This window comes from Misgurnus anguillicaudatus, chromosome 11 (genome assembly GCF_027580225.2).
Source record: "Misgurnus anguillicaudatus chromosome 11, ASM2758022v2, whole genome shotgun sequence".
Classification (NCBI taxonomy): domain Eukaryota; kingdom Metazoa; phylum Chordata; class Actinopteri; order Cypriniformes; family Cobitidae; genus Misgurnus; species Misgurnus anguillicaudatus.
In genome coordinates, this window is record NC_073347.2 from 15,156,150 (window position 1) to 15,179,735 (window position 23,586).

Consider the following 23,586-nt stretch of genomic DNA (forward strand, 5'->3'; position numbering starts at 1 on the left):
TCTCGTGCAGAAACTCAATATGCGCTGCAGACGAAGAACCATACACACGCAGCTCCAGGAAATGACTTAAGGATATATTTCTATTTCTGTTCTTCAAACCTTTTCAGGTATTTTATGATAATAAAGAATATGTATAATGATTATGTTTGACAAGAGTTGCTTTTTTAAATGCATGTTATAAACGACTCAAACTAACAGTGATTTCAGATCGATAAGGACTTACTGATCAAAAGCCGTAGTACATGAAAAAGCTGTGAATAATATCGGCTGTGCGATTCAGAATAGTTATCGGCCACCTATTATTAGTGTATATATCGGCATTTATCGGTGCACCCCTATAAAATAGTCAGTCTTTAATCTAGGGTGGCCATTCGTGCCAGTTCCGCCGGACACGTCCCGAACTTGTTTTCAGGTTCATCCTCCGGAAGTCGCGTTGCTCGACCGCATACGTCATCGAGGTTCTCACATTTCAGTTAAAATACATTAGAAAATTAAGATTTATTTCTTTTAAGACATACAATCATTGTAGTTTCATTCTTACATTGAAATGTAACGGTTGCTTTTCTGAAATTAAACCTGAAATATTAAACCTTAATGACGTATACGGTCAACCAACGAGACTTCCGGAGAACGAACTCGAAAACATGTTCGGGAGGTGTCCGGCGGAACTGGCACGAATGGCCACCCTACTTTCATCCACAGTTGTTCTTACCTTGCTGTCACAGTTGGCTGTCAGTAGTTGATCTGTTGGTCTGATGAGTTTGCAAGCAAAGGCAATATTAATAGCAGTCTCTTGTTTATCCCCTGTAAGGACCCATACTTTAATTCCAGCTTCTTGGAGAGCCTCAATGGTTTCCGGAACATCCTCCTGCAGACGGTCTACTATACCCGTCGCCCCTGTAAGACAAAACAACTTTTACTAGATGGGCAAAATGCTTTAAGTGGTTGCCAGGGCATTGTTAGGTTGTTTGGGTGAATGTTTGCGAGTTCTTGGGGTGTTATGGGCGAGTTCCTGGGGTGTTTGGGTGAATGTTTGAGAGTTCATGCGTCGCGTTTTCTGTGTCTGTACATACCAGAAGCGTGCCTGACGCAGCGCTGACGCGCTGCTGTTGCTAGGTGTTATGGGCGAGTTCCTGGGGTGTTATGGGCGAGTTCCTGGGGTGTTATGGGTGAATTCCTGGGGTGTTATGGGCAAATGTTTGAGAGTTCCTGGGGTGTTATGGGCGAGTTCCTAGGGTGTTATGGGCGAGTTCCTGGGGTGTTATGGGCGAGTTCCTGGGGTGTTATGGGCGAGTTCCTGGGGTGTTATGGGCGAGTTCCTGGGGTGTTATGGGCGAGTTCCTGGGGTGTTATGGGCGAGTTCCTGGGGTGTTATGGGCGAGTTCCTGGGGTGTTATGGGCGAGTTCCTGGGGTGTTATGGGCGAGTTCCTGGGGTGTTATGGGCGAGTTCCTGGGGTGTTATGGGCGAGTTCCTGGGGTGTTATGGGCGAGTTCCTGGGGTGTTATGGGCGAGTTCCTAGGGTGTTATGGGCGAGTTCCTGGGGTGTTATAGGCGAATGTTTGCGAGTTCCTGGGGTGTTAGGGGCGAGTTCCTGGGGTGTTATGGGTGAATGTTTGAGAGTTCCTGGGGTGTTATGGGTGAAGGCTTGAGAGTTCCTGGGGTGTTATGGGTAAATTCCTGGGGTGTTATAGGCGAATGTTTGCGAGTTCCTGGGGTGTTAGGGGCGAGTTCCTGGGGGGTTATGGGTGAATGTTTGAGAGTTCCTGGGGTGTTATGGGTGAATGCTTGAGAGTTCCTGGGGTGTTTGGGTGAATGTTTGAGAGTTCCTGGGGTGTTTGGGCGAATGTTTAAGAGTTCCTGGGGTGTTATGGGTGAATTCCTGGGGTGCAACGGCCGATTCACACCGGCTGCGTGGCGTATCTGTTACATGTCAGTTGCGTGACGGCTGCGTCGCGTTTTCTGTGTCTGTACATACCAGAAGCGTGCCTGACGCAGCGCTAACGCGCTGCTGTTGCTAGGTGTTATGGGCGAGTTCCTGGGGTGTTATGGGCGAGTTCCTGGGGTGTTATGGGCAAGTTCCTGGGGTGTTATGGGCGAGTTCCTGGGATGTTATGGGCGAGTTCCTGGGGTGTTATGGGCAAATGGCTCAATGGTTCATGTAAGTTGTCTACAAACCAGAAGGTTGGTGGTTCAATCCCCGGCTCCACCGGACCAAGTGTCGAGGTGTCCTTGAGCAAGACACCTGACCCCAGCTGTTCCCGACGAGCTGGATGGCGCCTTGCATGGCTGACACCGCCGTCGGTGTATGAATGTGTGAGTGGATGGGTGAATGTGAGGCAATATGTAAAGCGCGTTGGATTAGAGCTGTATCCGGGTCTTAAACGTTAGGCCCGAAATGACCGGAGCCCGACAGAATGCAGCCCGAACCCGAACGTACATTTAGATTGACAGCTTTTTAAAAAGCCCGAACCCGTTAACAGCCCGACATTATTTAAATGTGCGCACACACACAGCTTTTGTCAAGAATGAGTAATTTACACAGGTTTTAACATGATTATTAGTAATGAATAAATATACACGCAAACTTGGAAGTTGAAACAAAGAAATAAAATAAGTCATCTGTAACATTGTAACATCTCATTCTAAATAGGCTTATGCAATACACTATAAATAGGCCAATAAAAAATATTATTTCTTAACGAATTAAATTAAGATAATACATTCTGAATTAAGATGGGTATTTTGCAATAACGAAATTAAGAGAAAGGCTCCGTGGGATTTGCGTCGGCACTTCTCTCCATTACTGCCAACATTAGTCTATATCCTTTGTCTAAATTATGTATTTAAGACTCAATTAATATTTAGTTATACATTGAAAAACCTTTACTCACCAAGATTAGGCTACATGTTTTTGATGAGGAAAATTATTAAATAAATGGCTTCAGCGCGGTCCTGCGCTACTGAACTTGACTGCTCATTTACCTCACAAAGCCGGAGCGGAAGCCCGAGCCCGCCCCGAGCCCATGTAAATTTTAGAAATGAAGCCCGAACCCACCCGAGCCTGTCGGGTTCCGTCGGGTCCCGTCGGGTTCGGGCAAAGATCTTCAGCTCTACGTTGGATGGCCATATGTCTGTTAAAAGCGCTATATAAATGCAGTCCATTTACCAAATGTTTGAGAGTTCCTGGGGTGTTATGGACGAGTTCCTGGGGTGTTATGGGTGAATGCTTGAGAGTTCCTGGGGTGTTATGGATGAATTTCTGGGGTGTTATGGGTGAATGCTTGAGAGTTCCTGGGGTGTTTTGGTGAATGCTTCAGAGTTCCTGGGGTGTTATGGATGAATTTCTAGGGTGTTATGGGCAAATGTTTGAGAGTTCCTGGGGTGTTATGGGCGAGTTCCTGGGGTGTTATGGACGAATGTTTCAGAGTTCCTGGGGTGTTATGGACAAATGTTTGAGAGTTCCTGGGGTGTTATGGACAAATGTTTGAGAGTTCCTGGGGTGTTTGGGTGAATGTTTGAGAGTTTCTAGGGTGTTATGGGTGGCTGTTAGGGTGTTGCTACAGTATGTGGTTCTACTGTATAATGTTTGGGTATGATCATTGTATCTCTACTGGTTTAAAACTAAAATAAAGAAAACAGGTATGCATAACCAACAAATTCATGATCTTAATGTCGCCCCCAACAACTTGAGATTAGTTTCCAGTCTCTCAGCAGATTCAAGCAGAAGCTCTTCTCTGTTTTCAATGCTGGTCTCTGCGAACTCATGTCTCTTCAACCAGGTTCTGTATTCTTGCTCTTCTAACACCTGTCAATCATATGCAGAAAATATCTACTCAAAGCATACCATTTTCAGAATTGACGTAGTTTGACAGAGTATGCGTACGGAACATAATTGAGTTTCATTGTTTCAAATAGGGAAGTGAAAGAGAAAAGCATACTTTTTTAGCAATACACAGAGTACGCAGACCCTCTCTGGCATACTGGTCCAGGTGTCTCTGCGTCCGTTTTATAACCTCTCTAGCGAAACCATCACCAGCTGCAACACACAGTCAAAGCAGAGAGATAAGTACACAGAGTTCAAAGTCCTTACTGTACACTAGTGTGGCATTTTTATTCCACCCAAATTTGCATAACTATTAGGTCTGCACCAGAATTTAAATAAAGCCAATGGTTCTGACACATGGCTCTGTTTCAAAGCAACTGATAATACGTCTATGTCCCTACAAAAACTTAAATGGGGCAAAGAGAGATGGAAGTCAACTTTAAGCCCATGTACAATATATCTTTTACTAGATTTTATCATCAACTAGTTCTCCAAGCAGCAGGTATTTGAGATGTCACATGTTTACCCATATTGTAAAAAACCCAGATACAATATAGTATAATTTCACAGCCTTGACATCCCATACCTCCTTCAGCCAGCTCCATGATGACATTATCTGCTCCTTTAGTGTAAACCACCACCTCTGCGGTCAAGGGATGGCGGACAACCACAGACATCCTTTTGCGGGCAGAATGAAACGGTAGCACGTGTAGCAGTGGGATGGAGAGCGGTCCGGCACCTGGAACATTCACCAGGATTTGCTCTGGGGATCGGCCAAGCAAAGTGCATCCATACGCCTTTGCTGCTTGCACCAACGCTGCCTCATCCGGGCTCTCTGCCTCATACAGCAACTCTTCTTCATCGTCCTCCTCCTCATCATCGCTTTCAGTCTCATCATCATCATTACTTTTGGCCTGCTCACTGTCTTTCACATCTTCTCCACACGCCCCACTGCATACAGGGACTGGAGTAGAGGAGGTGGAGGAAGCGTCTGATGGGGTGTAAGTGGGTAGGTTGGGTAACTCTTGGGTTGTAGTGGGTGTTTGTGAAGCGCTGTTGGGGAAGTAGGATGCTGAACGACCACGGGTGAAGAATTTTCTGGTTAGGCTGCCAGGAGTGTCTGTGCCTTGGTTGGGTGAAATAGGAAAGCGAGGTAGACTCCACTTCTGCAAAAGGGTCTTCATCTCTTCTAGAGAGCGCAGGGGAGTGCGAGCCACAGGCATCTGAACCTATTATATTTACATAGTTATATATACACAATTACAAACATCATGTCTGATCATGTATGCAACACAAACAGCTTAATTATGATACTGAATGATGCAATTCACAATTTTATACAATATCGAGGTCACATATTTCATGGGAATAAAAATATTAAAGACAAATGTTGTTCAGCTGTTCACACATACACGGTGCATGTGGCAATTTCATAATTTTTTATTGTAGGGCTAAAGCAAGCAAATCGACTAAAATAGTGGACTACATTCAAGTTCATATTTAATAAGATCAGGAATATCTGTAAGGATTTGAATCATACCACATGTCTTGGCTGTGTGGGTGAAGAAACCACCACAGTGTTACAAACGGCCAAAGCGAGAAAGAAGTCCAGGATGTGGGAAAATTCACCCGCTTCAGGTCGGACATGGGAATCCGTGGAGAGTGCACAAAGCTTCCCCTGCAGCTGAGGGTCTGGAATAACTGCACACTCCTGAAAAAAAAACATTTTAAATACACACACGCATCTGTGATAATAAGCACTTACTGAGGTGTGGTAGTACAGAGAAATTACCGGGTGACTCATATAGCTGTGAGAGTCATTAAATACACATTCACAATAAATGAAAATAGCTTTAGGTATGGCTTCACATTTCTCACCATGGTGCCACTGAAGGCTCCGAGTGTGCGTCTGTGGAGCGTGTCGAGGACTGAATGTGTGTCAGACTCTGCAGTGAGGGTATTGAGAGACACTGAACTTCGATTGCAGTTGAGAGATTTACAGCTCAGGGACTTCTTGCTGGAGCGCGATCTCAGCGTGTGAGAGCGATCTACATCGCCACATTCCTGCTCCTCATACTGCTCCAGAGATATTGCTAAAGAGAAACAAACAAAACGGTTAAGACAATACAGTAATACTTTCTGTCTGACCACATAAATAAATTGTAATATAACTATATATATATATATATATATATATATATATATATATATATATATATGAAGGGTTCAGATGCAAAACCCTCTAAGTGTGTCCACTGTTTGAAAATAACACAAGCACAAATGTGTATCAAACGAACCGTTGTCACGGTGAGGGTACTCGGTTCCTGCCACAGTGCAGCGACGGAACAGCATGCGGTTTTCTGTTAGGGTTCCCGTCTTGTCTGAGAACAGGTACTGGATCTGCCCGAGATCTTCTGTGATGTTTAATGCTCTGCACTGGACACCTGTGTCCAATCTTGGGTTATACAAATCTAAGTCATTCTGAATAAAATAAATCTGTCCCAGCTTCACAATCTCTATAGACACATAGAGCGAGATTGGAATCAGCACCTGCAAAACAGAGAAAAAAAGGGACAGGTTTTCTAAGCAAGTTTAGACAATTATCTATGAAACTAAAGGACTGATTCAAAAACGGTTTGCCCATTTTACAAGATGTACTGTATTATAAGTCTGTGAAGTTTCAGCTCAAAATACCCCACAGATCATTACTAGCATATCCAAAATGCCCCTATTTGGCGAGAGCAAAAAAGTGCTGTTTTCATGCGTGTACCTTTAACTCTTTCCCCTCCATTGACGAGTTATCTCGACAATTAAGAGAAAACATTGGCTTAAAAAGAACATGTTCCTGATGAATGTTTATGTTAATCTGCAATTACACGATTATCCACCAGATGGCCATTTATGAAAAAACTGAAGCAAAAACGTTATTTACTCATTTTAAAGGCACACAAGGCAAGTCTGAGTATTATTTCTCTACTAGCTCCCCCTAGTGTCTGGGAGTAAATGCTTTCTATATCTGAGACTTTACGAGACTGAAGGACACCGGGTTGGATACAGCGAAATTTCAAGAGGGGTATTCTTCCTACAGACGGTAGGGGCGGGCGAGAGGGTCTTCATTCGTCATGTAATGAGTCATTTAACCATATACCGACTTACGAAGATGATTTATTAACATAAAAATGCTGCCTTGTGTCCCTTTAAACTCTGTGTATGTTTTGATAATCGTTCTGAATCTGATCTCTTACAAAATTCCTTCACAAAAATACAATAATTTCAGCTTTTTGCAAAAAAAATTTTTTTTTTAAGAAAAATACCCATATTTAAGAGTTTATAAGCAGAGAAAAAAATATAGATATGATGAAACTTTTTTTTCCCCGTTTTGCTTGTTTGTTAATTCTTTGCAATATTGCAATATAGTTTTATTGTTTGAAAGCAGAGGGTCTGTTCTTTCTTTTGATATATTTGTATGTTTATATATTTTTAAAATAAAATTTTTCTGAAAGGCATTTTGTGAAACTTTTGTGAAAATCACAAAAAATGCGGGCAACTTTTCAAAAAATAGCTTGTGGGGTTAAGAGCTACTGCAAGAGCTATTGCTTTTGGTTAAAAATATATCCAGTTCCTGTAAATAGAAAATAGTATCTTTAACTGCATCAGTGCTACAACGTGCTAATGAACACATTTAGGTAAAGTCACCCAGTCAGTCAGTGACTGTGGGCGGGGCTTTGTTAGTGTGACATCACATTAACAAGACAATCAAAACAGCATGTCTAATGAGACTGCCCTGGTCTAATGGGGGATTAAAAAGGAGTGGCTGGATATTTTTCATTGTAGGGTGGTTGGGTTCACACGTGCCAACACACATTTATGACCAGACACTTTAAAAAAAGTGGATTTCACTTAATATCTGCCATTTAAAAGGAACACCCTATTATATGTAACCCAATTATGATAGTTGTTCATTATAACAAACACCAACTTTGGTTTTAAAGACATTATGTATATGATTTGTGATCAATCATTTTATATAAGCTTAAAACTTAAAACTTAAAAGACAGTATGGTTCTGTTCATTTATACACAGGCTTAAATGTAAATATGTCCCCTTACTGACCTGCAAAACAATGATCATGGTCCAGAACATGTAAAAGGCAGCAAGTGCAGAGGGTGTGTCATCAGGGATCATGAAGATTGGATCATTTAGTCCATTCAACCAAAGACCATGACCTATAAAACACCAGCACATCATAGCATCAAACTAACAACAGCCAAAAACCAGTTCACGTTAGAAAATTATTTTAGACATTTTACTGTCCCTGAAACAGGGGTGCAAACTCATTAGGGTGAAAAGAAAGTCACTGCACTCTGCAGCCATATTTGCATTTCCTCCGGGCAGCTATTTCAGTCATAAAGGATCATGGGAGAAGACCGATATCTCTTAAAATACTTGCTTAGATCACAATGAAACATCAAATTTTTGACCGCCAGTTAACCTGATTACAGCTGTACCATAAACTCTAAAAGCTCAAATTGGGCTATAAAACGCCTTTTTTCCAGGTTGCAAAGGTTACCAAGTACTTCACGACCCTCATGTACAGAGCACCACCTCCTGTGAATCATCGTCTTTAGTTTTTAATGGGAGGTGGGACTTCATTCGCTAGAGCGTTGCACTTATGAACTACCTAGTACACACACCCATTCATAGTAATAAAATTGCATCGTCTTATTCATTTCTGTAGCAATACTGACCTACAGCAGCAACAAAGCACATGATCAGCAGTAAAACAACACTCCAAAGCACATCTATGTTGAGCCTGCGCTCCAGTTTGCTTCTCTTGTAGCGTGGGCCGCTGTTATTCTGCATCGCTTTTGTCTCATGACCTACAAGCACATTCATTGAGATCTGTTAGTCAACAAAAGCGCTTTTGTTGTTTTTATAATCTTATCACATCTCATAAAGAAGATATTTGAAAGTGACCTGCATAGACCACAATGCCAATCACAGTCTCAGTGTTTCTCACAGTACAGCTCCTCAGCAGCAGGTTCTCACTGTGCAGTCCAACACGCACCTTACCGGGATGTTCCCTGTGTGCACAAAAGCAAACCTATTACCGCTTTTATTCAAATCAAAGTACAGAGTTTTCTCGTGTTTGGTATTTACAGGAGTTTATTTACTTACATGAACCCTCTGAACCGTCTCAAATCATTGTTGGGATTTTCACACTCTATGCGACTGCCGAAGTTTTCCGGAACAAATTTGGATCCCTGTGGCGAAGATCATATACATGTGCATACGCAGAGATATACGTTATTTTAATTCTCAATACTAAGAAATATAATATTTAAAAACATACTGTAGGTGTCTGGTTTAATGTATCTTTCTTTCTATATCCTTTTTAAAATATTGCAACAAATTTTACAAATATTATGAATTTACAATATTTTCTTGTGCTTAATATCTTTAGCACTATTGTCCAATGTCATAAGAAACTAAAAGCATCTCACCTGCTGTGTCAAGTCACGAACCACCTGCCTCTGTTTGAGATTGGTTTCTCCATCAAGGTTGGCGGTCTCGATGTGACACACACCATTAGGATCAGACGAGTAAAGCAGGACCATGTCAGCAGGTATGATCTCATTACAGCTGAGACGAACCAGGTCACCAACACACACCTCAGCCCAGCGTCGCTCCACGAAATGCTTCTGGTTCCTTCAAAACACAAACACATATGATTTGTGCACTCAAACTTAAACCATAATAACTGTAATAATATCCATATATTTGTAGAGAGACAGCAGGAAAATCTGTCCACAATGTGCACACCAGCAATCTAAAAGATTTCACTATGAAGGGAACATTGCAGAAAATGTTTTCAATCTGACTGAAATTAATCCGATTGAAGGTGACAACAATACAGTTTACATGCACCCTAAACATTGCAATCTGATTAATAATGTTCGTTTATATGTACATTCTACATAATCCGAACCGAACGTCTGCGCAAGCGGCGCACAGCTAGGGTTGCCAGATTCGCTTATCAAACCATCCCAATGGACATTCAAAACTAGCCCAAAAGCATCCCAATGACTATTCAAAGCTCAAATACCAATAACTAATCAACAAAATCCTTTCATCTTTAACCTGCAGAAAATAAACAACTTGAAACGGTTTAAACAGTAGCACAAATCTGAACTCGAAGAAAAGCAGAGGACTTGGCAACGCTAGCTGCGGACAGCATCTCTCGTCGAGTTCACGCTTTATCTTTGGATAAAAGTAAAAGCGGAGTTGGAGAAAGTTGTTCTGGAAAAGTTTTCAGATGTAAGTAAACACAATTTTCAAAAGGTATGATACAATTTTATTGCTTTATATAGCCTAACGTTATGAAAGTACACATGAACCCGTAGAATGTATAGCGCGTGAACCCATTACCTTAATAATGCGTTCCTTCCCATTGCCTTGCTATTGCGTGTTTCTGTGACGAGAATCATGTCATACATAAATAAGAGATCAATATAAGAAGTGAACTTAAGCACAATTGTTTTGTGCCTGTGCACAATGTATTTTTGCATCCGATTAAGAAAATACTATGATTCACGAGTTAAGATGCATACTTTTTCCTGCTGATCGAATCACAAATCTGCATCTGATTGTATTGATTAAGGTGTTTACATGAAACCTTTTCAATATGATTGAGCTATCAATGTGATTACAAACAGATTTTTTTGTTGTATGTAAACGTAGCTACTGTCTTCCACATATTGACTGAAAACAGTATGCAGTATACACAAAGCACTAAGTTTACATTTAAACATTTTGCAGATGCTTCAGTGCATTTTCTCAGTATCCACTACTTGCTCTTTAGCTCACCATTTCAGAGATCAGCAATTTAAAGATTCGCTAAATACTGTCAAACATTGAAATAACGGTTTCTAACCACATTACTTCAATTTTCTTAAAAAATTTTTAAATTGTCCTAAAAAATAGCTTTATGGGCCAGTCGGTACAATATATCGAATATTGTTAATATATTGAGATTATTCCCCCAGCCGGATATGTGATAAAACAAGTCTATATGGGTATGGTATGATTTGACCCTCTATCTATACAACAGAAGCTCTGCCATAAATGTACACTTAGAGATCAGAAATAAACTTTCCAACCAGCTCGCATGTTGTGCAGCCGATATTTTCAAACAGGAAGGAAAACGCTGTCTTTGAATTTATTTTCATCATATGCTGTTTTAATAAAGGTGTTGCATCTTACATAAGGCTTTGACTTGCATCTGACTTGCATTACATTTATTGTAATTTGTCGGAAAAAAAAAAAATTACTGATGAAGGCTTGTAAGCCGCAACGCGTAGGTGTATTTGCCACCTATTTTTATAACTTTTATATATAAATTGAGTGCCTTGGAGATTCTTTATATATTGGGTTGATTTATCCTTTGCACACAAAGAACACAGAGATCAACAATTCACACCCCGTTTTGCATTCTTTGCTTTAACCATTAGAAACCAGGTTAGCTTTTACCATTAAAACCACTACAGAAGTCCTTTTTGTTGTGTGTTTTGGGACATATTCCAGTAGGATTTAATGGTCCCAATAATAGAACCCACACACATCAGAGACCATTATAGTTTACAACCAACCAACATAATTTCCATTTAAACCATTAAACCAGCAGAATTTCTGTGATGGTTTCTATGGTTTATTTTAGCAGGGTCACCCCAAAATTATCGGGAAAGCATTTTTTGGCTTCAACTATTGATCCTATTAGACAGAGATCAATAGTAATTGTCAATAACAAAAAGTAATCAACAGTCGACAGTTAAAGTAAGACAGTTAGTTAGTTAGTTAATTATATGTATCTACTGCGTAAGTCCGGTCTATTCAAATCATACCCTGGAGGGCCGAGCACTACAGAGTTTAGCTCCACCCTAATCAAACTTAACTTAAGATTTTAATAGCCCTGGTGTAAGTTAAAGGGATAGTCAACCCAAAAATCAAAATTCTGTCATCACTTACCCTCATGTTGTTCTAAAAATGGTTCTTCCGTTTAAAACACAAGAAGATATTTTAAAAATGATGGTAACTACGCAGTTAACAGTACCTACTGACTTCCATAGTATTTGTCTTTCATGCTACAGATGTCAATGGGTCTAGTCAACTTTTGTGTTCAACAGAATAAAGAAACTCATACGGTTGTAAAACAACATGAGGTTGAGTATATATTTTTTTATTTTTGTGCAAACAAAATCCCTTTACCAACAGAACAAGCAACCCAAAATCCCTGTTTCTTCATTACTATTATGTGATGCAAAGTTAGTAAAGTCTTTTATTATGAAGTGAAATAGCCCTCGTGGTTTGGATGCCACCAGAACCAGTCTTGCAGGTACTATTAAGAAGTATTTGCAAAGTTGACATGCAAACCTATTATGATAAAACATTCAGTGCACCCCTGCTGCATTGTGCACAAACAAACTCTTAATAGATATTTCCCACCGCTGAGTTGTTTAGGGGCCTTTCATCTAAGTTAAGCACAACACACGCATACAGATTTTAACAATACCCTTTTATCATCTCAACGCAACACTCTTAAAGTCAAAGTAATGAGTAAACGCTGCGCTTCATCATCTCCCAGAGCAACAGCTTCACAACACGAAAACTAATATGACCCGCTGTGACAAGAAGATCACATGGGAGCCCTGTTTCAACAGAGCAGCATTTACTGCATACACTGCTGCCAAATGTCAGATTATTCAAAGTTTGGATACAGCTTACCTCAGGAAAAGAGCACAGAAAGACAGCAGAAAAGCTAAAATTATAATCTACATCAGTGTTTCTCAACCTGGGGCCAGAATTTAATAGCGGCCCTCAGGTTACTTAAATAAATTCAAATAGCATAAAATAAACCTAAAACAATAAAAAATGACATTTTATAGTGTTTTTTTATTTTTTTTATTTATGCCACGCTCTAGAATATTTCAAAAATTGTTACAATAGAGGAGCCTTGAAGTCGTTTAGCATTTAACGTAAACCTTTGCAGGTCTGTTTGTGCCTGTGTATACAGTCATGGTACCTGTGTGATTAAGAGCCTTTATAGCTTCTGTTCACGGAAGGTAAACAATATTATAGATCACAAGTTAAAAAAACCTTTTGGCATTGTTCTCAGCCTTGCGTGCTTAGGTGTGTGAGCTCTTAAGTCTTAGACCAAGAAATAATCAATGATTTATGAAACATGGCATAAATCCAGGAACTGGTTTCAGCCACACACATTTAAAGGAATTTTTAGCTACGACAAGACTCTTAAATATGCACAAAGACCTGTTTTAACATAAATGAATTGAAAAAACCTAACAGTAACGTTTGTTGCATGTGACACATTCAGTGCCATTATCCAAACTGGTTAAAGAGCAAGCCACTGGATTTGAAAAAATAAACAAGTGCATTACAAAGAAATACAGTATCTGGGGTGACCAACTCACAGCTAGATTAAATAATGTTTTAAAGGAAAACACCACCGTTTTCCAATATTTTACTATATCCTTAGCTCAACTTAGACAAATTAATACATACCTATCTTTTTTTAATGCGTGCACTTAATCTTTGTACAGTGCGTTGTGAATGTGTTAGCATTTAGCCTAGCCCCATTCATTCCTTAGGATCCAAACAGGGATTAATTTCGAAGCCACCAAACACTTTCATGTTTTCCCTATTCAAAGACCGTTACATGAGCAGTTAAGTATGGTGGCACAAAACAAAACGCGGCGATTTTTTAAAGGTGACCAAGAATGGATTGAAATAATAGGTTACGTTGTTCTTTGATATCTAAATATAAGGTATGTGGCTTATTTACGTGAAAAAATATCCAGAGACAGTTTTCCATGTCCACTTAAAACCCTAGGATTTGCCCTTGGAATGAAATGGTCTGTTATTACCTTATATGTAAGGGTTATGAATAATAATAATGAGCTGTGCTCTGATTGGCTGTTTCCCAACCAGGGTCACGTCACCAGCTCAGGACTTAATTGCAAGATGTTTAAATGACTATTATTTAAATGTTAAATGACAAACACATTCTTATGGATGTATTTCATTATTCTGTGCCGTGATGAAGACAGAAATAGTATGACAGTGCATGTAAGGATTTTAAACACTGCTGTCGCCTTATTTGAGTTGTTACAACACTGTAAATTACCGTTAGTGTTGTTTGCTCACTAAGAAACTTTACATTTAAACTGTCTGAAGTCAACAGTAATCACTACTTATGTGGTAGGGGTTGTAATGGCCATATTGGCCCCTTTTTCAGTATCAAACGCTAAGCGAAGCCTGCTTGATATTGTCCCAGGTTCAAAGAACTGTCTCCGGTGAAACAGCCAGAGTAAACGAACAGCTTTAGATTTAATTTTTTCGGTATCCGGTTGTGGCTGAACATAACGTTTATATCCATGTTCTGCCATTTAAAGGTGCAGTGTGTAATTTTTAGAAGGATCTCTTGACAGAAATGCAAAGTACTATACAAAACTATGTTCCCTTTCAGTCGGTCACTACGACGTCACGTCGTGACCGACGAATTGGGAACCGCTTCGCGGGTGACCTATCTACTTCGAGAACTATCAAAAACGCCAATGAACTTGGCATGCAGGTATTTGCATAATGCCGGCGCCGCCCCGCCAGGTGCGTATATAAGGCGCAGGTGCATAATACCAAATCAGCTTTATTGCTTCGAAGCCGGCAGACATCTGCTCTCGAGAAGCTGTTACTGATCTTCATAGATCCTGTGCTGTGTGGGAAGAAAATATCTCAGCTTGCTGAAGTTGGTTGGGCAAAGACACCTCAGTGGAGGCTCGCAGTGTTTTTTCCACCCTTTCTCTCTCTCTCTGTCTCTTTAATTTAGGACTTGAGTTCGAGTGAGTGCGTTTGCCTCTCCCTGTGTGTTTCACCAGCTCGCACAAAATAGTGATTTCCCTAAAAGAGCAGCACGTTTGAGCTTTGTGTCTTTTTAAAGACAGCCACTCATTCGTGTCACGGTCGGGGTCGTCTTTTTAAAGATGGATTTCCGTCCGTGCTCCGTTTCTGGATGCGGTGTGTTCATCGCCCCCCAGGATGGCCACAAGCGTTGTCTCTCGTGTCTGGGGCTCCAGCACGCAGAGGCAGCGTTGCGTGATAGTTCATGCCCCGTCTGCGAGGGCATGACTATAGCGGATTTGCGGAGACGGGTGTCGTTCCTCCGGCACCGGCCCCGCCTTCCCAGTCTGGTGCTGCTAAGGGCGCAGCTACCAGATTGGCGAAGGATGACCTCCGTATAACGGTGCTGGGTCGGTCTGCTGGTTCGTCCAGTAGCTCCCAGCGCCCTGATCCGTTGCCAGCGGAGGTCCCGATGGAGACGAGCGGCCCGTGTTCTACGGTGTCCTCGCGCTCTGTCGAGCCTCCACCTGACGCGATATCCACCGTAACGTCGGAGGGGGGGTTGTCAGCCTCGGACGTCGATCCGGATCCGCTCCCGCCTTCGGGCCAGGTTGCGGCTTCTGCGTTCGACCCGGAGATGGCAGCCATGCTCGCTCGGGCGGCGGAGGCGGTCGGCTTGGAGTGGACTAAACCTCCCCCACCTGAACCGTCCCGCCTCGATGATTGGTTCTTCGGGGGTGCCAGGGCTTCTCAGTCCTCGCCCCCGGTGCCTTTCTTCCCCGAGGTGCATGAAGAGCTGACGCGGTCGTGGAAAACCCCGTTTTCCGCCCGGAACCGGCCGTATCAGCCTTCACCTCTCACCTCTCTCGAGGGTGGAGATGCCAAGGGGTACACTGGTATCCCGTCAGTGGAGCGCCCGGTCGCGATGCAGTTGTGTCCGGCCGGTGTCGCTTCCTCCTGGCGGGACCAGCCTACTCTCCCCTCACGGGCCTGTAAGCAGTCTTCGGCGCTGTCCGGTGCTGCTTACAAGGCTTGTGGGGAGGCAGCCTCTGCCCAGCATGCCATGGCATTGCTGCAGGTTCATCAGGCTAAGGCTCTGAGGGATCTGCACGCGGGAGGTCACGACTCGGCGGAGTTCTCTGAACTACGTGCGGCTACAGATCTGGCGCTTCGTGCGACCAAGGTCACCACACGCGCCGTCGGGCGTGCGATGTCTACCCTGGTAGTCCAGGAACGCCATCTCTGGCTGTGTCTGGCGGACATGAAGGACGCTGATAAAACCCGGCTCCTGAATGCTCCGGTTTCCCAGACCGGCCTGTTCGGCGAGACGGTCGAGGAGTTTGCCCAGCAATTCTCCGCGGCCAAGAAGCAGACTGAGGCCATCGCTCAGATCATGCCACGTCGGAAGCGTCCTGCGCCTGCCCCATCCACGTTGGCGCCTCAGCCTGCTCCTCGCCGAGGGCGTCCTGCGGCGGCCGCCTCCGTTCCTCCCCGGGGCTCTTCTAAGAAGCGAGGAACCGGTCGTCAGCAGCCCGCCCCGCCCGCTCAGCCCGCTGCAAAGGGTGGTAAAAGAAGATCAAAGCGGCCCTGAGACGGGCGACCTAGAGATGGAGGGGATCGCTCTTCGGGAGATGGTGAAGGCACCACTCCCCCCACCGGAGGAGGGCCGGTTGGGGAATCTTTTGTTTCATTTTTCTGTTCCGCCGACTTTTCAGTCGGCACCCACAAATCCACAAAAAGAGCGAATTCCACTTCCATCTCTAGGTCTTCAGATGAGCTCCGGAGATACGAGAGGGCTCATAACCCCCCCTCGTTCTCCGACTCATCAGAGGAGAACGAGAGCGACGCACGGGCTCATAACCCCACCGCGCTCTCAGCCGGTAGGAGACAGTTACGGGCTCATAACCCATCGTCTCCCTCCTCCTTCGCCAGAGGGTGCATCGAGTGGTGTGAGGTGTCTTCAGCAGAGCCTCCCTTACTCAACCACCCAGCAACGGACTCAGGTGAGTGTTATCACACACAACACTGCTGTCGGTGCGGCTGTTACGCACACACCGGCGATCACCTCCGTTGCGCCCGCCGCGGGTACACCGATCGTGCCTTTAGTCCCTCTCGCACGGTATCTGGGGGCGTGGGAACAGCTTCCCAGCCCGTCGCGTTGGCTTTTACGCACGATTCGTCTCGGCTATGCGATCCAATTTGCCCGGCGTCCCCCCAAATTCTCCGGCGTTCGGTTCACTACGGTGAGAGCTGCCGATGCGCACGTCCTCCGTGCGGAGATCGCTGTCTTATTGGCGAAAGACGCGATTCAGCCGGTCCCTCCAGCCGAGATGAGGTCGGGGTTTTACAGCCCTTACTTTATTGTACCCAAGAAAAGCGGCGGCTTGCGACCGATCCTGGACCTGCGTTCGCTGAACCGTGCACTTCACAGAATGCCGTTCAAAATGCTGACGCCCAAACGCATATTTCCATGCATTCGTCCAAACGATTGGTTCGCATCTATCGACCTGAAGGACGCGTACTTTCACGTATCGATTCTCCCCCGACACAGGCCGTTTCTCCGCTTTGCGTTCGAGGGGCGAGCATACCAGTACAAAGTCCTCCCATTCGGGCTCTCTCTGTCGCCCCGTGTATTCACCAAAGTAGTGGAGGGGGCTTTAAAACCCCTGAGAGAGAGAGGTGTGCGCATTCTCGCGTATCTGGACGATTGGCTAATAATAGCTCAAACACGTCAGACGCTGTGCGATCACAGAGATTGAACTTTAAAACACCTCGCTCGTTTGGGTCTTCGGGTCAACTGGGAAAAGAGCAAGCTTTGCCCGTGCAGAGAATCTCTTTTCTCGGTATGGAACTGGACTCGATTGATTTGACAGCTCGTCTAACAGAAGCGCGTGTACAGTCGATTCTGACTTGCCTGAATACATTCAAGAGCAAGAGCGCGGTCCCGCTGAAACAATTTCAGAAGCTTTTGGGGCATATGGCAGCAGCCGCAGCTGTAACTCCGCTCGGACTGCTTCATATGCGACCGCTTCAGCGTTGGCTTCACGATCGAGTCCCGAGGAGAGCGTGGTTGCGCGGCATTTACCGTGTTATCATTACACCTGCGTGTCGTCGCACTTTCACTCCGTGGTCAGACCATGCGTTTCTCCGAGCCGGTGTGCCTCTGAGACAGGTCTCCAGGCACGCGATAGTATGCACAGATGCGTCAGACACGGGGTGGGGGGCCACGTACGATGGGCTTGCGGCTTCGGGGGTCTGGACGACACCCCAGCTGCATTGGCACATAAACTGCCGGGAAATGTGGGCTGTATATCTTGCGCTCGTCCGTTTCAGCAACAAGTTACGGGGCAAAGATGTATTAGTTCGAACAGACAACACTGCGACCGTGGCGTACATCAATCGTCAAGGCGGTTTACGCTCGCGTCACCTGTCGCATCTCGCCCGTCACCTCCTCACATGGAGTCAGAAGAATTTGAGGTCTCTTCGTGCCATTTACATCCCGGGCACGCTCAATGTAGAGGCGGATGCGCTCTCTCGGGCTGCGCGTCCCGGCGAATGGCGACTCCACCTCATTGCGGTTCAGCAAATTTGGAGACGTTTCGGCAAAGCGCAGATAGATCTGTTTGCTTCCCCAGAGACGACCCATTGTCGCCTGTTCTATTCACTAGCCGACGACTCGCTCGGCGTGGATGCATTGGCACACAGCTGGCCGCGAAACATGCGCAAATACGCGTTCCCTCCGGTGAGCCTCATTGCGCAAACCTTATGCAAAATCCGGGAGGACGAGGAGAGCGTGCTGTTGGTGGCACCGTATTGGACAACCAGGAGTTGGTTTCCAGAACTCTCTCTCCTCGCGACAGCCCCTCCGTGGAAGATTCCCCTGAGGAAGGACCTTCTTTCTCAACAAGAGGGCACATTATGGCACCCGCGCCCCGACCTGTGGAACCTCCATGTGTGGTCTCTGGACGGGGCACGGAGGATATGAGTGATTTACCGCAAGAGGTATCTAACACTATTGCTGCTGCGCGAGCGCCGTCTACGAGACAGGCTTACGCGCTTAAATGGAACCTGTTTGTCGACTGGTGTTCTTCCCGAAGTGAAGACCCCCGAGAATGCCCGATTAGTGTTGTGCTTTTATATCTCCAGCGTCGTTTGGAGAATAGGCTGTCACCATCCACTATTAAAGTCGATATCGCTGCGATATCAGCTCACCATTCACCCGTAAACGGTAGAACAGTGGGTCAGCACGACCTAGTCATTAGATTTCTCAGAGGCGCTCGAAGACTGAATCCTTCGCGTCCCCCCTCTATTCCTCCTTGGGACCTGTCCTTGGTGCTGAAATCACTCCAGGAAGCCCCATTCGAGCCTCTGCATAGTGTGAGTGTTAAATTTCTTACAATGAAAACTTTAACTCTCCTTGCTTTGGCTTCTGTTAAGAGGATAGGGGATATTCATGCATTTTCGGTCGATGAATCGTGCCTTCAGTTCGGGCCGGCTGCATCCAGCGTAACACTGAGACCCCGGCCCAGCTTTGTGCCCAAAGTTCCCACCACTCCTTTTAGAGATCAAGTGGTGAATCTCCAAGCACTGCCTTTGGAGGAGGCAGAACCAGCCATGGCTTTGTTATGTCCTGTTCGTGCACTACGTGTGTATATAGACAGGACGCAAAGTTTTAGGACCTCAGACCAGCTCTTTGTTTGTTACGGTGGTCAGCAGAAAGGAAAAGCTGTCACCAAGCAGAGGATGTCCCATTGGATTGTGGATACTATAGCCCTTGCATATCAAAAGCAGAATGTGCCTTGTCCATTTAATTTACGTGCCCACTCTACACGCAGTGTGGCATCATCTTGGGCACTGGCTCGCGGTTCCTCGCTAACAGACATTTGTAGAGCTGCAGGCTGGGCGACACCTAATACGTTCACAAGGTTCTATAGTGTTCGTGTCGAACCGGTTTCCACTCGGGTTCTTTCTACTAACTAGTTAAGAATGCCGAGGGTCGGCTCGTGTGTCGGCTTGGAGCCTCTATTTTGGTGCTGCACATTTGCACCATTATGGAAGGCCATCGGGGCAAAAACGTCTAAAAAACTGTTTTTGCCTCTCCTCCACCGCCCTGATAGCTGGTGTTGCGGAGCATCCGCTGTCAACCTATCACTGATGTATTCTCTGTAAACCTGTGTAGGCTAGGCGTCCACATTTGTCCCCTACGTGGGGTTCATTTGTGTGTATAGTCCGTGGGGTTCTAATCCTCCACGTTTTTCCTTAGCAGAGCCTGCTCTGCACCTCTCAACATACCATGTATTGTTCAGAGACTTTATTTGAGCAACCTGTCGGTTGTTTCATTATTTTTATGTCATCCATTTAACCTTCTTAGGGGATGGCTTCCGCAGTGTTCTAGCTCCGCTCAGTTTAGACGCTTCTCCCAGTTCGCTGCTTCACTATCGTGGGTTAAGGAACAGGTAGTGACCGGCCTTCTGCATTCGCCTTAGGTTCCGCCCCTTTATGTGGAGGGCGGAGGGCTTTTGCAGGCACTGGAAGGGTTCAGCTGCAGTGGCGTTTTGGCAGGGATTCCCAATTCGTCGGTCACGACGTGACGTCGTAGTGACCGACTGAAAGGGAACGTCTCGGTTACGTATGTAACCCTCGTTCCCTGAAGGAAGGGAACGGAGACGTCACGTCCCGTCGCCACAGTTTGCTGTTCCATTGCTGTTCAGGCCGGGCACTGTTGCTCGGCTTCTCAGCAATGATGTGGCTGGTTTGGTGTTGTGCACCTGCGCCTTATATACGCACCTGGCGGGGCGGCGCCGGCATTATGCAAATACCTGCATGCCAAGTTCATTGGCGTTTTTGATAGTTCTCGAAGTAGATAGGTCACCCGCGAAGCGGTTCCCAATTCGTCGGTCACGACGTGACGTCTCCGTTCCCTTCCTTCAGGGAACGAGGGTTACATACGTAACCGAGACGTTATCAGGGGTGTATAAAGACCTTTCATAATGAACTGTTATGTGTTTATTAACTTAGAATGAGACCTTTTTATCTACATACACCGAGAGTCCCCTTACATGGAAGTCGCCATTTTGTGCCGCCATTTTTCTACAGAAGCCCTTAACGGACAATTTTTTTACTAAGTTGTCTCCGACGATGACGTGTGTCCGGTGGCGGCTACCGTAGCTTCTCTATGTGTTTCAAAAGCGAGGGGTGAGCACTGGACTAAGCTGTTGGTTGGTTGCAACACTAGATGCCGCTAAAATTTACACACTGCAACTTTAAGATCACTGTCATTGCAGCAGTTATACTTGACGCCGTTGCTTAGCATTTTTCACAGCGATCAGCTGTGAAATGTTTTGGTCCTGCTCGATTTTCGTTGACTTTGAGAAAAATTATGTTAAGTTATTTATAAGATCCTCTGGGGTCAATGTGTTAGCATGCGAAACTTGATGCTGTCGGGAGATAAGCACCAGTTTTCCGAGTGCTTCGCATAAATTATTAGATGTTGATGACAATCTTTCCCATCACAGAAAACCATCACAGGTTTATCAATGCCATTAAAGTATTATTTTGTTTTGTTTGTTGATCACGAAATACAAAGTAGATGAGGAAACTAGGACTCCGTGTACTCAGCGCGCCGCCATGTTTGTTTACATTGCGTGACTGGTGTGCTGTAATTTCTGGAATGGATTTATTGCGTTCTGTAAAAGAGGAGGAGTGGCGTTTATCGCATTTTGGGAAAAAAGGGAGAAAAGATGACAGAATAACACAACAGATATTGGATTTTGTGTAAAATTTATTATTTACTTTTAAATACTGACCTGATATAATACTGATTTTGGCTGTAACTAATTTTTTTCAAAAATAGCGTTTATCGCGTTTTGGAACCAAACTCTTCATATATAAAGGAGAAAAAAAATTAAAATAAGAGACAGATGATAAAATCACAATAAAAACATGAGAATTTAAAATTACAATTAAAGAAAATAAATCTGATTTTAATAAAAACAGTTTAGAATATGTTAAAATGTGTTTGGTGGCTTCTAAATTCATCCCCGTCCGGATCCCAAGGAACGAATGGGGCCAGGCTAAATGCTAACACATTCACGACGCGCTGTACAAAGATTAAGTACACGCATTGAAAAAAGATGTATGTATTAATTTGTCTAAGTTGAGGTAAGAACATAGTAAAATGGGGGTGTTTTCCTTTAACTACTACCAAGTTATGCTCTTCAAGAGCAAAACTATATGACTGGAGGAAAACCAACCAACCAAACATACAAACAAACAAACCATAAAGACACATATACAGCAGCTTTCCATGTACGATACGAGTAAGATAATGCCATAAACTGCTGCTAGCAGATATCAGCATGCGTTTAGGTTAAAGTACAAAGAGATGTATGTTAAACACATAAACGTGTAGTTTACAACATGTGCTTGAACATATATGTGAGCCTGGACCACAAAACCAGTCATAAGTAGGACGGGGTAAATTTGTAGCAATAGCCAACAACACATTGTATGGGTCAGAATTATTTTAAAATCATTAGGATATTAAGTAAAGATCCTATTTCATAAAGATATTTTGTAAATTTACTACCGTAAATATATAAAAATGTATTTATCATTAGTAATGTGTAGCGAAGGACTTCATTAAAGTAGTTGGACAATGTCAAAAGTGATTTTCTCAATATTTAGATTTTTTTGCATCCTCAGATTTCTAAAAAATTCAAATAGTTGTATCTCGGACAATATCGTCCTATCCTAAAAACAATACATCAGTGAAATGCTTAATTCAGCTTATCTGATGATGTATACATATTCGTTTAAAAAAATTAACCCTTATGACTCCTTTGTGGTCCTGAGTCACACATTTTGTACTCTTTCAGAATGTTTCACGTGTTTACCTGTCATACACATCACACAACTGGTTATTGACCTGTTTGTCAGATGTCCTCCGTCGCTGGTCCTCCCAAAGATCTTTAAGAGCAGTTACAGACATCACTGAAATAATAGGAATGATGGAGATCTCCGGCTGAAACGCATTCACAACAGGCACAAAGTTTAACGCGCCCAAGAAGAGAAAGTATACGTTGGCAAACCGATGGAGCTGCTCGAAAAGATTCTTGGGAATGAAGGACATGAAGGTGTACTTGGTCGTTCGGACCTTGTTCCTGCTGTACGACTTGTGAAATTCCTTTGCTTCTTCATCTTCAGTCCAACATGGAACTACTATCCTTCTCTTCTTTGTCTGATCTTTTATCGTGCCACCTTGATCTGGTTCCAGTGATAGAGTCATTGCTACTGGACTCTTCGGTATTATTCCAGTCAGATCATGTAGTTTCTTTATCCCCAGCATGTCCAGCAAGTATTACCACCACATGTTAAACAGGTCTGTCATTGTCCTGCTTCTGTTTCTATCCAAACCAAGGACAACAGCTAAGAGATCCGACACTTGAGTAGAGCGTGTCTCAGAAACGTCTAATAATCAACAACATATAGACCGGACGCTCCTCGACCAGGAAACACTGCCAGCATCATAAACAAACTCATGCAGAGCCTTTTATGACTCAAGAGGCGGTTTTTAAAGACAAATGTGCTGGTAAATGAGCAACCAGTGACGTTTATCTGGGACAGAGGACACTTACTATCAAACTAAGGAGTGAGGTTGTTGATATTATTATTATTATAAGTCATAAAGAGGATCGGTCATAATTACGAGCATTACTTTATGAAGACTAATATTTAAGCACATGCAATAATATGCAAGGATCATATTTTTAGTATTTTATGATGGACTTGTCAAACATGTGCAAGGCGATGTGGGAGGCGTTAGCTGTAACATCACAGACTTTCACAACCACA

The 23,586-nt window shown here is 44.0% G+C and overlaps 1 protein-coding gene across 2 annotated transcripts in view; it reads right to left on the reverse strand.

Annotated features, from left to right (window-relative positions):
- The window catches only part of atp10d (ATPase phospholipid transporting 10D), a 35,941-nt gene that overhangs the window by 7,346 nt on the left and 5,009 nt on the right, over positions 1-23,586 (reverse strand). Inside the window, exons 1-13 of one of the 2 annotated variants that reach the window (XM_073873119.1) lie at positions 22,629-23,278; positions 9,330-9,534; positions 9,004-9,089; positions 8,803-8,909; positions 8,574-8,705; positions 7,939-8,051; positions 6,123-6,375; positions 5,704-5,918; positions 5,366-5,536; positions 4,412-5,054; positions 3,941-4,038; positions 3,674-3,807; positions 713-890 (exon numbers count right to left, since the gene is read on the reverse strand). In XM_073873119.1, the coding sequence (XP_073729220.1) occupies positions 713-890; positions 3,674-3,807; positions 3,941-4,038; positions 4,412-5,054; positions 5,366-5,536; positions 5,704-5,918; positions 6,123-6,375; positions 7,939-8,051; positions 8,574-8,705; positions 8,803-8,909; positions 9,004-9,089; positions 9,330-9,534; positions 22,629-23,080 (2,787 nt within the window). In that variant the 5' untranslated portion in view covers positions 23,081-23,278. Of the gene's footprint in view, positions 1-712; positions 891-3,673; positions 3,808-3,940; positions 4,039-4,411; positions 5,055-5,365; positions 5,537-5,703; positions 5,919-6,122; positions 6,376-7,938; positions 8,052-8,573; positions 8,706-8,802; positions 8,910-9,003; positions 9,090-9,329; positions 9,535-22,628; positions 23,279-23,586 lie in introns of those variants that run through there. The other variant, XM_073873118.1, reaches the window with a different exon arrangement.